At 39.7% G+C, this 14,605-nt stretch overlaps 1 protein-coding gene across 1 annotated transcript in view; it reads right to left on the bottom strand.

Moving 5' to 3' along the window:
* The window catches only part of GDI2 (GDP dissociation inhibitor 2), a 37,323-nt gene extending 26,280 nt beyond the window's left edge, over positions 1 to 11,043 (bottom strand). Inside the window, exon 1 of the mRNA XM_027858932.1 lies at positions 10,757 to 11,043. Within this exon, the coding sequence (XP_027714733.1) occupies positions 10,757 to 10,801 (45 nt within the window). The 5' untranslated portion in view covers positions 10,802 to 11,043. The remainder of the gene's footprint in view (positions 1 to 10,756) is intronic.
* Positions 11,044 to 14,605: the final 3,562 nt, after the last annotated feature.

The raw sequence follows: 14,605 nt of genomic DNA, 5'->3' as shown, positions 1-14,605 counted from the left end.
AGCAAGTACTAATAGCAAAAATTTCTAGCTCTCTAACACTCCTTCAATTACAAATGCTTCATAATTAGGATGATACTTTTTACATAGAAAAAATTAATGGAGGCAGTTTAGAGGCAAAGAACCATTTTAATTGAATCAAGGTTTTAAATGGAACTTGTGAGATAAAGCTATAGAATGGCAAGGAAAGAACTGTATTCTAAGGAATAAAACCAGGAAGAGTAATGAGGAAAATATAGGCAAGTCATTCAAACATTCATATGCATATGTGACAGGAATTTGCTAACTGCAGTAATGTGGCCCTGAATATAAGGATTTTTTTACCCACAATGAAAGGCTATTTTTTAATTAAATTTTTTTCAGTAAACAAAAATCTTCCTCACCCTCAGACCATCACTGCCCCCAAATGAGGAAGATAAACAAAACCCCAGTTGCAAATATATATAGTGAAGTGAAATAAATTCCTGCTTTGTCTGTGTCCAAAAATAAATCTCAATCTGCATTCTGAATCCATTATCTCTTTATCAGGAGTATGTTTTATCAGGGCAGTATGTTTCATCATGAGTCCTCTGGAACAAGGCCATTCCAGTGATCCAAATTTCTAAGTCTTTCAAAGTTGCTTGTCTCTACAATATTGTTGTCACTATATTAAACCATTTTCCAGTTTTGCTCACCTCACTCTATATCAATTCATATTAAGTCTTCCCAGGTTTCTCTAAAATCATTCCCTTCATCTTATTTACAGCAAAATAGTATTCCATCACATTTATATGTTATAATTTGTTCAGCCATCCCCCCCTCAGTTTAAAACTCTTTGTCAACAACAACAACGCTGCTATATTCTTGTACATCCTTAAGAATTTGATTTGCTTAAGATTACTACTCCCTCCCTTCATTTCCTACCCTCCTTTTATTTCCCCTTCTCCCTTTTCCTTCCTTCTGTTTCCTTGTGAAGTAAAAAAATTTTATACGTAACTGTTTCTCCTTCCTTTGACCAGTTTAGATGAGTGAGGTTCAAGTATCAACTGCTCCCCCAACTTTCTTGTTTGTAGACTTCTACTTATGTACCCCAATTGTGTAAGATGATTTTCCCTATTCTTCCTCTCCCCTTAGCCCCACAGTATATTCCTCTTGCCCTCCCTTTCCATTCTTCTTTTATTATGATCAACAAAATGTAACAGAACCACTCTCCGGTCCTCTGTACGACTCCCTCTATAGCCCCTGATGAGAATTTGAGGGGACACGTATATCATCTCCCAGTATTAAAAAATAGAAACTTTTTTTTCCTTTTGGCTAGGCAATGGGGTTAAGTGACTTGCCCAGGGTCACACAGCTAGCAAGTATCAAATGTCTGAGGCTGCATTTGAACTCAGGTCCTCCTGATTCCAGGGCTGGTGCTCTATCCACTGCGCCACCTAGCGGCCCCCAAAAATATAAACATTTTAACCTTGTTTAGTCCCTTATAATTTACTTGCTCATGTTTTACTTTTTTTCTTCTTAACTCCAGTTAAGTCCTCTATTTCATTAATGTCCATTTTGCCCCTGTAGAACTAAACTCAAGTGTTTTTAGGTAAGTTATTCTTGCTTATATGCCTATTATCTTTTAATTTCTGTAATACCATATTTCAAATTCTCCACTCCTTTATGGTGGCTAAATCAAGCATGGTCCTGGCTCCTTGGTACTTGAATTCTTTATGGCTGCTTGCAGTATTTTTATTTTGACTGAAATGAAACAATGTTTCTGGATGTTTTGGAGTCACTTTCCTCTGAGATTGTCTTGAATATCCTTGTCACCATAGTGGCTTTGGTGGGATTCTTTTTATATTTGGCCCATTCTTCCATCCTATTTGCTGAATTCTGAATTTTAGGACCAGGCTCTTCAATTATCTGAAAGGATTATCTGGGTTTGGTCATACTGCTTGTTTCTTGAGATACTGAATTATTCTAAGATTTTAGGGACAGCTCAGGCTTGGGTCCTACAAGCTTTCAGTGCTCTAAAAGCAGTTTTTGATAAAAGGTAAAGGCTGATTTCTGCCCTCCTGAACTGATCTTTGTAAATTCCTGACCTAGGTTTGGGTGTGAGCAACAAACAAACAAAAAAAAACAAACAAAAACAAAAAAAGAACATGAGCCCCTTAAAAGCAGAGACTGCTTTGATTATTTTCATCCCCAGCATTTATCACAATCCACTGCACACAGTAAGAGCTTAACAAATGCTCGTTCCTTCCTTCCTTCCTGAGTACAAAGCTAATCGACCTTTGTTCAATTTCATCCAGCCATTCAGAAGGACTTAACCAGTGGGCTAAACTCCAGCTGAAGTTCCTGTAGACTGCTGCTAGACTCAGCCACTATTAGCGAGCCTGAAAGCTCTACTGGTTGAGAGTGATATAACTGTAGGATCCCCTTTGCCCTGGGATTCCTGCCCAAGTTATTCCATTGTAGCCTTCAGACTGGGATTCCACTCTATTCCTATAGTCAGAACCCCAGACTGCTGCTTGCTTCTGAACTTTATTTCTTATTCAATATACAGCTGAGGGCTGTTACCACTCTTCACACTGGAACACTCTCTAGGCATAGGTCCCCTTATCAGTCAGCCTTCAAGCTGTGACTCAGAACTGAATAGAGAACAACAGAGCTGCCAGTTAGTATCTATTCCTGAACCCTGCATAACACTGGCCTCCTCTTGGCTGGATTTGGTACTGCCAGTCTTCCTTCCTCCCTTTCCATTTTTTTTTCCATTAATTCCCTTAATATTCTTGATTATTTGTTCCTCCAAATAAATTGTTACTATTTTTCTAGCTCTATAAAGGAATCTTTTTGTAGTTTGATTGCTATGACACTGATTAAGTAAATTAATTTAGACAGCATTGTCATTTTCATCATATTGGTTCAGCCTACCAACAACCAATTTCTCCAATTATTTAGACCTGCCATTATCTGAAGAACATTAACTTTGAACCCCAATTAAGCAAAATGTTATGTCCCCCAACAGAATTCCATTGTTATTATTAATAGACCAGTATTACAAAAAACTCTACTCAATCAGTATTATTATATTTGGAATCTTAGGGCCTGGCCCTTCAAACATCCAGAAAAAGTGCCTGGGCTCATCATGCTACTGCTTTCTTGAGGTACTGAATAGTGAGTTATTCTAGGATATTAGATATTCTAGGATTCTACTCCCACTAGCTTTCAGTGCTCTGAAAGGGGTTTGATGAGTGGCAAAGGCCGCATCAGAAATTTGTGGAAATTTGTTTTCTCTTTTGTTATATAAATATCTACATAATATCATCGATTTTGCCTCTTGACCCACAAGCCTAAAATATTTACTATCTGGCCCTTTATAGTTTACCAAACCTTGCATTAAGGAATGGCTGTCATTCTTAAATGTTTTAAATAGTTCCTCATATATTTTGGCTGTCAAACCTTTATCAGGATAACTTCCTGATAAAAGTAAAGCTTCCCCCTCCTTCCTTGACTTTAAATTTTTGTTGCCTTTCTAATTTTAACTATATTAGTTTTGTTTGTACAAAAACAATTTTATATAATAAAAATTGTTCACTTTATCTTCTGCGATCTTCTCTATTCTTTGTCTCATCATAAACTCTTCTCCTACCCATAGCTGATAAAGGCATTTTTATGACATGACATTTCATTATGAGATAATGTAGCCATTTGGAGCTTATAAAATGTTGGTTTATACCCAATTTCTGCCAGACTGCTTTCCAGTTTTCCCAGTAGCTTTTGTCAAATATTAAGTCCTAACCCCAATAGCTAAGATCCTTGAGTTTATTAAACTGTGTTAATATATTCCTTTGCTTGTACATCAGTACCCAATCTGTTCTAATTGACCTTTCTGTTTTTTAACCAGTACCAAATAGTAAGGGGCAGCTAGGTAGATCGGGTGCCAGGTCTGGAGTTATGAGTATCTGAGTCCAAATCCAGCCTCAGACACTTACTAGCTGTGTGACCGTGGGCAAGTCACTTAACCCTACTATTTGTTTCACTTACCTCATCTGTAAAATGAGCTGGAGAAGAAAATGGCAAACCACTCCAGTATCTTTTGCCAAGAAAACCCTAAATGGGGTCATGAAGAGTCAGACAACTAAAACGACTGAACAACCATCACCAAATAGCTTTGATGATTATTGCTTTAGTTTGTGATGTTATTGCTGGGCCCCATTCCTTCCTTTTTTTTTTTTTTTCCATTATTTCCCTTGAGAATCTTGCCAGAATGCTACATTTCTAATACTGCTTGACTAGCTATCACAGAATCATGCAATATGAGAACTAGAATGAAACTTAGAAACTCTGACCAACCTAACCCCCTTTAAAGATAAACAATGAGTCCCAGAGAAGGAAAGTGACTTGTCTAAGGTCACACAGCTAGACTGTAACAGAGCTATGACTAAGTCAGGTCTTCCAAGTCCAATTTTTGTTCCACTGGGTTCATTTGAGCAGACATTGCTTTCACCACAGAGGCAATGGTATTTGTAATACTTATGTCAGAACGTGGCAAATTTAAGGGAAGAAGTCTAGATATTCTTAAAGATATAAAGGAAAACTTATCCACAGCTGAAATTATATATGCAAGCAGAAATTCTAGTTAACTGTAGTGTCAATGATTTAAAGCTAGAAGGAGCACAAATTAAGTACTATCATATTTTGTAAATGTAACATAACAATTACTAATTCAAAATGAATTTTAAAATACTTAATATAGCTACATTGAGTGAATCATTATTTGCAAAGCACTATGGGATACAAAGATGAACAATTTAAGGGCCCAAATAGCCATCTTCCCAGATATCACAAGTATGTGTCAGGGCTCCATTTTTGGAGGCAAAATCCACATTTATATTTTAAGTGCTCAAGTGTCACACAGCCTCTATTAAAATATACAGTATTTCACACTCCATTCAAATTACTTATGAGTCCACAGGCTCAAAGACCTTTAAAAAAAAGTCACAGCAGACTGACATTTTAAATAATAGAACAGTAAGGATTGAGGTTTGTTTTTTTTTAAAGGCAATGCTTACTAATAGCAAAAAAAAATGCAAGATTTAGAATCAAAGAACCTGGATTCAAAACCTAGTTTTGCTGCTTACTGCCATTGTGACCTTTGGGACTCTTTCTTTATATAAAAACTAAATGATCTCTAATATCCCTTCTATTTGTAAATCTTTCTGCAAGCCTCAAAGTGCCATATTAATGGTAGCTATTATTATTACTATTATTTATGCATTAAATTACCGAATAAATTACTACCATGATGTTTACAATAAATGTGAAAGGAGCTAGTAGAAAGTCTAGAAGGTGAAGAATTTTCTGAACCCCTTCTAGCTCTAAATTCTATACAACTAGCTTTGTGTTAAGCCATGGAATAAAGGAAATCATTGATTCAACATTAATGACATGTAAATAATGCCTAAGTACATAGAATTTATCTACATTAAAAAGTCCGCTGACCTCAGACACTTGACACCAGCTGTGTGACCCTGGACAAGTCACTTAACCCCAATTGCCTCATCCCCCCCAAAAAAGTCCGAAAATTATATTATCTTTTATAACAGGCATAAAATTAAAATCTGCTATTATCCAAGGAGAAATATATTACATAGAAAAGAGCATTAATACCAAAATGTTACTCCAAATAAGTTTTCCCTATATTTAATCTTCAATCCCATTATCAGTAACATTTGCTTTTTAATGGCATAGTTTCAGCATTTTATTAATGACGCCTACCTGATAAGTGAAATATAAATTAACATTCCTAAAACGTTGGCTTAGATCAAACCTGCACAACCTGCCGCCCACCAAAGGATTTCAGGCGACTGGCCAAAAATGTAGAAGAAAATATCCTCAACATTTTTTGTGGATGGCCTGAAATCCTTTGGTAGGCCGCAGGTTGTGCAGGCCTGGTTTAGATGCTACCAAATACTATCCATTTTTAATTTCCATAACTGGAACATATCCGCTGACCAGAATGACAACATATACCAAAAAGTCAAACCAAATTATAGCATTATTTTCAGTATCCAGGTTATGACTTCAGTCATTTAGCACTTCATGTCTTCTTGCATGAATGAGAGTGACCTACCCAAATTGTTTAAAATGTAGATAAGGCAAATTCTCATCTTTAGGAGGCAACACAAAAATTAATATATGTTTTAACAGCCCACAGAATAATTTTAACACATTTTAATAAAATTTAGACCCCTAAAGAAAATATACTTGACCATATGCTAATCAAGAGGAAGTAGGATGGTATAGTGGTTTATTGCAAAGAACATTTCATTGACAATCAGGAGAATTAGGTTCTAGTCCTGATTCTGAGCCATTCACTAACTTCTCTTGGCCTCTATTCCACATATTTAGAAAAATGTGGCTGGATTACATCATTTCTAAGTCTCCTTATTTCTAGCTCTGGAATTCTAAAAACAAAAGGTCTTCTCAACTTTCTACTGCTATCAAAACCCACATTTACGACATAACAAAGATACAACTCATTTGAACCACTGCTAAAGCATCAGAATTTTTTTTTTTTAAAGGTGATTGGGTTACTTTTCGTGATCAATAATGCAATGGGATGGTCTAAGGTACCTTTTAATGTCTAAATTGTTGTACAGCCCCAGTGAAACAAAAGGGAACTGTAGTGATATAATTGCAATACTATAAATTTCTTTCTAAGCTATGGTGAAACAAAATTAATGGCATTCTATGGTACTTAATTTGCCAACTATCAAAGGTTGACTCTAATAAAACAACAGAAACTGCACCTGGCTTATTAATATGTTAATGTTAAAAATGACCAAACAAGGGACCTCATAAGTCACCCAGTCTAACATCTACCCAAATCATAAAGCCAGCTTTGTAACATTCCAACATCTCCAGTGGGAACATAAAGATAGAGATGGGAATTGGACCAGTGATTTCACTGGTAAAGATAACTTCTAGGTGAGGAAATTTCTTCTCCCAATGCAGGTTGGCAAGCTCTCTGAACTTATAGTCTAAAAGAGGTGCCTAGAGCCCTGAGAGGCTTAGTGAAGTGCCAGGGGTCACATAGCCATTCAGTGTCAAAGGCAGAAACCCAGGTCTTCTTGACTTCGAAGAGTGCTGCTCTTTGTCCATTTCACCATGCTGCCTCTCACAATGGCAACATATTCATTCTATTTTGGATAACTTTCATCATTAGGATTTTTGTGTTTAGGGCTAAGCAGAACACGTCTAATGCCTTTTAACTATATGGCTATTTTAAAATATTTAAAGATTTTTAACACATATAACACCTAAATCTTCTCTTCAGACTAAACACTCCCAACCTGGAGCCCTTCACAGCCTGGCTCCAACCTACCTTTCTAGTCTTATTATACATTACTCTCCTTCAAATACACTTTGGTTAAACCTGACATTATCTTGATATTCTTCAAATAAGACAATCCATTTTCGTGCCACTGACAAGCTTTCTCCCATGCCTGGAGTGCACTCTCTTCATCTTTAGTTCTTAGAATTCCCAGTTTTTTTTCAGAGCTCAGCTCAATTATCACCTTCAATGAGAAGTCTTTCCTCAATTCCTCCAGCTCCTAATATCTAGCACAAGGGTGGGGAACCTACGGCCTCAAGCCCACACGTGGCCCTCTAGGTCCTCAAGCGCCCACCAGGATGCAGGTTCCCCACCCCTGTGCTAGCATTTCTCTAAATTACTTCTATTTATTTCGCATACACTTATGTGTGCTGTACCTATTATCTCCCCCTATAAAATTAAGGAGCAGCTAGGTGAGGAGCAGTTGACAGTCTGGAATATTCATTTCCTGAGTTCAAATCTGGCCTCAGATACTTATTGGCTGTGTGACCCTGGGCAAGTCATTTAACCTTGTTTCCTTCAGTTTGCTCATCTGTAAATCGAGGCGGAGAAGGAAATGGCAAATCATCCCAGTATCTTTGACAAGAAAACCCCAAATGGGGGCCACAAAGATAAAAATGACTGAACAACAATAAAATGTAAACTTGAAATGAGGCACAATATATTTCATTTTATCTTTGTAGTTCTAGGTTCTTAATACAAAAGATGTATAAATCTCAGGCATTTTCATCATCTCATTTGAGGATCACAATAACCCTGTGAGATAAAAATTATAGGTCTAATTTCTCCAGTTTACACAGGAGAACACTGAAACTCAGTGAACTGCTTGATGGTGACACAACTTATAAGTGTCAGTCAGGATTCAAAACCAATTCTCTCCTGACTCCACGTCCAAAGCACTCCCCTGATCTAGTCACCCTGACAATAAAAGGAAATGAGTTTAATCTGGCATGGTTTTTGATGAACCCATGCTGGCTCTTGCCTACCCTTGTAAGTGAAAAACACTGAAAATTCACAACCATACAGCAAAAATGAAGGTTCATGAAAGGAACTAAGTTTAAAATGATGGACTTAGTACTATTCTCTTGCTACCTGATCTAACCCACCACAACTATGTGCATGGTTGCTTTTTTCAGCTTTCCAATATATCACACAGAAATTCAACTCAATCTCTAAAATTCAAAATTCATTAAAATTCAAAATTCAATTCAAAATCATTAAAAGGATTTTCAGGTAAATAATTTCATAATTGGTACCCATTTTTTCAATCCCCATGACAGCTATGCTTCTTTGATAACAGTTTACAGCTTTAGTTTATCCGATCTAATGTGATAGATGAATATAAATAAACACCAAAAAACACTATAAATATTAAAGTGATAGATAAAAAAGGTCATATTAACTTTTAGTAACTATTTTGTAAAAGGCTAACCAACCAAATGAAAGCTGAAAATTGTCATTTTAATATCAATCAAAAGTGATTAATACTAGTATAAGCATGTCTTTTAGACTAGGATTACAGATGACTAGGATACATTCAAATGTTGCTTACTGAACATAAAAAAAAAGCTTAACACAGACTCAGAAATTTTAAGATGAGTCAGATGACACAAAACAATGCTAGGACAAGATACAGCTCAAAGACACATTTTAAGATTTTTTTATGGGTGGAATTTTCAAATCAATTTGACCCCGTCCTCCAACTGTTTTTCTTATGAATACTAATTGGTTCATTCAGCCAACTGAATTTATTCAACTTAAAATAAACCATATAATGATATGCAACACAGAGAACTTATTTACTTTTTCTGTACTTTTTTTTTTTGCTCAGTAAGTTACCCAAAAGTATACAGGTCATTATAATTCAATAAAATATGCCAAGGTCATAAAAAAGCCTTTTACTGGTATTTTTATAATGTAGCATTAACAAGATCACAATTATCCAACTTAAAATGTTTTTAAAAAGAGAGCCATAATCTTTTGAGAAAAAAATGCAATAATGGGAATGCTGAAATATGAAGAATGTTTAACTCTGATATGAAAAAACAACTAACATGAGTTCTCTTAAGGACAGGACACAAAAGAACTTTTTTGTCCCCTTCCTCCACACAAACCATTCAAATTAGGCAAAGCCATTTATGGAGTAAAGAAAGCACTCACATAGATATATATATTGATTTCTCTTCCAAGTCCCTGAAGAAGCTGTCATGGAGTTATTTGTGCCTTTTACTATCCATTAACCCACATCTTAGCAGGAAAGAGAAAAGACCAAATAGAAGAAAACAAGAAAAACCCAAAATCTAACAGCAAGTCTTTGTCATTTCTAGCCTATAAACATGCAGTAAGTTTGGGAAGTAAAAGGCATTCCCATAAAGGGGAAGCTAGGTTTTGCTAAAACTAAAAAACTCAAAGCAACATTTGGCATCCATTAGACCTATGTCTCTAAGGGGGAAAAAAAAGGAAATGTGTTTAGATGCTGCACTGAAAGCTTTTTAGAATTAGCGAACGTCTACAGTTATCACACAATACCTTCTTACATCATACAATCCCTCTGCCGGCTTACTACTGCAAGAGATTGAATTTTAGTAACTGAAGGAACCAAACCCTCTCTTCCTCCCTTGGCCAAGTGCTCTTCTGCCTCCCATCTGGAGAGGTCATCAACCAAGAGGGGAAAGAGATACAAGTTAATCCCCGGCTACAGAGCTGGATTTTTGTTTAGCTAAAAATTATCCAAGTCTCATACGCTTTGAAGGAAGTAGAAAATTTAAATCTAGACCTCTTCCTTCCCTTCATTGATTTAAACCATTTCCTGGGCCCTCTCACAAAAGGAAGGGGCAGGGGAAGCTGCCATGAGGATATGGAGGGATGGTTCCTTAAGCTCCTCCAAGCGTCCTCATCCCCAAGTGGTGGAAATCTTACCTGTCCTAGGCACCCTTTCCCACCAACACATTATTTTAAGGGAAAAGATGTGTGTATTCAACCTAGGTTAAGGACCTACAGAATCACAAACCAAATGGCCCCCTTCTAGAGTCCTGTCTCCCACAAACGCCAATCATACTGTAGCTATTGGTATGTATGCAACGTATCAGATCCGACCTCGCCAATACAGCAAAATCGGTCAGGGGAAGGGAGGAGAGCTGGAGAAGAGAAGAAAAGCAGGAAGCTGGAGGAAGGCGGCGTTAGAAGGCGGGGCGGCGGCCGCTGTCACCGGCCCCAAACTGCACAACACGCGCTCCCAAGAGCGGAGCCCCTCTCCTCCGCTTCCCCCTCGCAGTTCACGCCCTCCCAGAGCAAAGCCTCCTCCCCTCCCCCCACCCGCGGGCGCTCACGGCCTGCCCCCACCCCCACCCCCAGCGGCCCAACCTCCTCCCCTCCCTTCCCCCTCCCAGCCCTCACCGTGAGGCCGGTGCCCAGCACGATCACGTCGTACTCCTCATTCATGGCGGGGGTCAGAGGATGAAAGGGGAAGAGAGGAAAAAAAAGAAGGGGGAGGCGGGCCAAGAGCTAGAAAGGGAGAAAAACAACCCAAAGGGAGCGAGTAGCGAAGCCCCACACGCCGTTTGGCGAGCACAGAGAGAAGATAAAATGGAGCACAGAAGAGGAGAAACCGCCCACTGCCACAAATTAGAAGAGAGGAGCGAGGGCTGCGGGAAGAGTAAGCAGGAGGAGCTGAGAAGGAAAGGGGGCGGGGCCAGGCTCTGCAGCCTTGAGGGCGGACTTTGGAGGAGAGTGCCGTTCCTGGGGGCCGCCAATCACGGGCCTTCCGCTTTGCATGCCGCGCTTCCATTGGCTGGGCCGGGCTCGTTCGTTACCGTACTTCCCTTTTCCACGCCACGCGAGAGGGAGGTGGTACAGGGCGAGGCTTTATCCCCTCCCCCGCAGAATCTCTTCCTCCCTCTGTACACCCGCCCTCCGCTCTTTCAGCTTTGCCTGCTGTAGTGACTGGCGTGGTGGGTGTGGGAAAAGGCGGAGGTGGCAGGCCAGTGGGCCGGGGCCTAACGCTCGGGTTAGCGCCTGGGACCTCAGGGACAGGGCGGGGCAGCGCTGTGCTGGCATCTGGCAGCGGCCCCGACGGTCTCGCTTCGGGCGCTCGAGAGGCTGCTCGCCCTTGGACTCTGAGCTCCCCCTTTTGTTTCCAAGTCCACACTTGGACTGGGGGGAGGAAAGGATGGACGAGGTCGTGGGTACCGAGCTGGAAACTGTGACCTTGGGCGAATGGCTTCGTTTACCTGGGCTTCCTTCTTTGTAAAACGAAGGGTTTGAATTAGGTGATAGAAAGCTTGCAACTGCAATGTGACGGAAGGAAATAAGGCACAGGATGAGTTGATGAAATGTCCATTTTGGGCGGGTTGTCGAGTCTTCAGACTGCAGCACCCGGATGCTCTGCCCAGGATCCTCAGTTTTTATTTGGCTCCCTCCCTGCTTAAAAGTACATAGTCCCTTACTCGCCCTGCCTATCCCAAGAAGAGTAAGAGAAACAGCAAATCGTTTTCAGGTGCATTTAAAAAGGAAAATTTTTTTTAAATCTTGATCAAAAGACCACAGGTCTCATTTAGAAATAGGCTCTTAAGTTTAAATTGCTGTAACCTAGAACGATTTTCCATAAAAATAAGCAGTAGCTTAAAGTAGGCAATTCCTCAGCTTGCCTTTGGGTTTTGGGGGGTTTTTTTTGTTTTGTTTTGTTTTCATGACAATCGTTTCTTCTTGCAAGATGAACCTTGAGAGTATCTGCATAGGCAAAGGAATTCTCAGCTTGCACATCTAGGAAGCAATGAAGTGGTAGTGGAAGAAGCTGATGGAACTTATGGAATCAGAAGAGTGGTCACACTTTCTAAAAACTTGCCGTGGATAATATGGTTGCTGACTGGGTCGAGGACAGATTTGTGTTTAATAATCTCAGCTGGGCCCTCACTATGACAATGCAATCAAATGTTTTTACACCTTCCTAATTGACTCACTATCCACTCGACATAATTGCTTTTCCAAACCTTTTCTTCCCTCCTCAAACTTCCCGTAATACATACTCCCTTGTCCTATACTCTCAGCTGAGAACCTTGCTTCATATTTTAAAGAAAAAAATTGAGGCTATTTACTGTGAGTTTCCTTCTTCTCTCTTCCTCATTTCCTATAACTCACCAGATGCTTTCTGCCACTATCTCCTTCGCCCCTGTCCCACAGGAAGATTTACCAAGGCAAATGCCTTTACCTACATAAGCAATCCAATTCTGTCTCCAACAGACTGCCAGCTAATCATCCATACCCTTCCAGTTAGCTTCAGTCTCTCTGTCTACTGGCAGCTTCCCTACTGCTTACATGCCCATGTCTCCCCCATCATTAGATAATCCTCATTTGATCTAACCATACCAGTTAGCTATCATACTATATTTCTTCTCCTTTTTGTGACTAAACTCCTTGAAAAGGCCATCTATAATCAGTCCTTCAGTTCTTTTCCTTTCAATTTCTTCTTAATTCTGCAATATGGCTTTTGACCTAATCATTCAGCTGAAACTGCTCTCTCTATGATCATCAATGATCTCTTAATTTCCAGGTTTAATGGTCTTTTCTCACTCATTCTTCTTGACCTCTGCAGCTTCTGATGCTATTGATTATCTACTTCATCTTGATTCTCTCTTCTTTCTAGATTTTTGTTATAATACTCTTTCCTGAATCTCTTCTTTCCTATCTGATAGCTCCTACTCAATCTCCTTTGCTGCATCTTCATTCAGGTCATGCCCACTAACTATGAGTGCCTCTCTCAAAACCTCTGTTTTGGGCCCAAGAGGGCCAAGAAGACTTCCTCTAAACTATTTCTGTTGGTGATGTCTTCAGCTCTCATATCATCTCTCAGCAGATGATTCTCAGATATATTTATCCATCCTTAATGTCTCTCCTGACTTCCAGTCTTACATCTCCAGTTGCCCATTGGACATCTCAGATTTCCTTAGACATTTTAAACTCAACATGTCCAAAAATGATCTTGATCTTTACTCCCAAATTCTCTTAACTTCCCCATTACGGTCAAAGATACCACTATCCTCACAGTTACTCACACTTGAATCCTGGAGTCCTTATTCTCTAGCTGATGTTACTGCCCAGGTCAACTTCTGACTGGGTCTTTTGGAGTAGCTGACTCTCCTAAGTGGGCTTCAACCTGTCCCCACCTGGAATCATATCCCTCTTAACCCATCTTAGGGCAAAAAGTTTGATCCTGCCAATCAATATCTCCATCATCATGCACCTGACTGCCCAGGTCAGGTGTCTGACTACCCAGAAATCATGCTTGTGATGAATTAATGCCACTCTAGGAAAGGAAAGGGCTCTCCATTCCAGTGGTTTCCTGCATCTTAGTCTCCAGAGATTTACCTGATAAGAATGGACTGCTTTTGGACATAGTTCCAGTTGTCCCTCTTGTTTCTTGCCCAGCACAAAGTTGCATGAGTCTTGAGGTCCTTGCCCTGTCAGAGGGCTCTGTATGCCCTGTAGAAATAGCTTAGGTCCCTCTCAAGGGGACAGCTAAGTGGCGCAGTAGATAGAGTGCCAGGCCTGGAGTCAGAAGACTCATCTCCCTGAGTTCAAATCTGGCCTCAGACACTTAGTAGCTATGTGATCCCAGGCAAGTCACTTAATCATGTTTGCCTCAGTTTCATTATTTATAAAAGGAGCTGGAGAAGGAAATGGCAAACCAGTATCTTAGCTAAGAAAACCCAAATGGGGTCACAGAGAGTCAGACACAATAGAACAACTGAACAACTTCCTTCTCAACTGGCAGGTTTTCTTTCCTCTGGAGCACTTTCGACAATACCTGGGGGGAAAAGTAGGTGGTATTGCTGAAAGGTGCCTTGCTATATATCTGATAGGACAAAGCTGCCCTTTACAACAGTTTTGCCTCAGTTTCCCTGTCGTGGCTTCTGGATCATTTGGGGCATAAAAAGTCCCAGCCATGTGAAGTCTGAGTCTCTTAGACTTGGTGAGTGTCTAAGACCTTGCAAGTCACTAAATCCTGATGGCACTCTGAACAGACTCATTTCCAGATGAAGACAAAAGGAAAGTTCAAGAAGCTAAGTGTCATTTTATCCTTGTTGTATATTCTTGCTATGTTAGGGCACAGTAAACATTCTTTGTTAAATGTTCAATGACTTATGAGTGCTTCCTTTCATCCCAATACTGAACCCAAACTAAGATGATGCTGGTGATAGAGCTTCACCTACAATAGTGAATGTGTATTTACTTGGAAGAAGGGAATTC

Source organism: Vombatus ursinus, unplaced genomic scaffold (assembly GCF_900497805.2).
Source record: "Vombatus ursinus unplaced genomic scaffold, bare-nosed wombat genome assembly UNPS02013950.1, whole genome shotgun sequence".
NCBI lineage: Eukaryota > Metazoa > Chordata > Mammalia > Diprotodontia > Vombatidae > Vombatus > Vombatus ursinus.
This window is presented reverse-complemented; position numbering and strand designations above follow the sequence as displayed.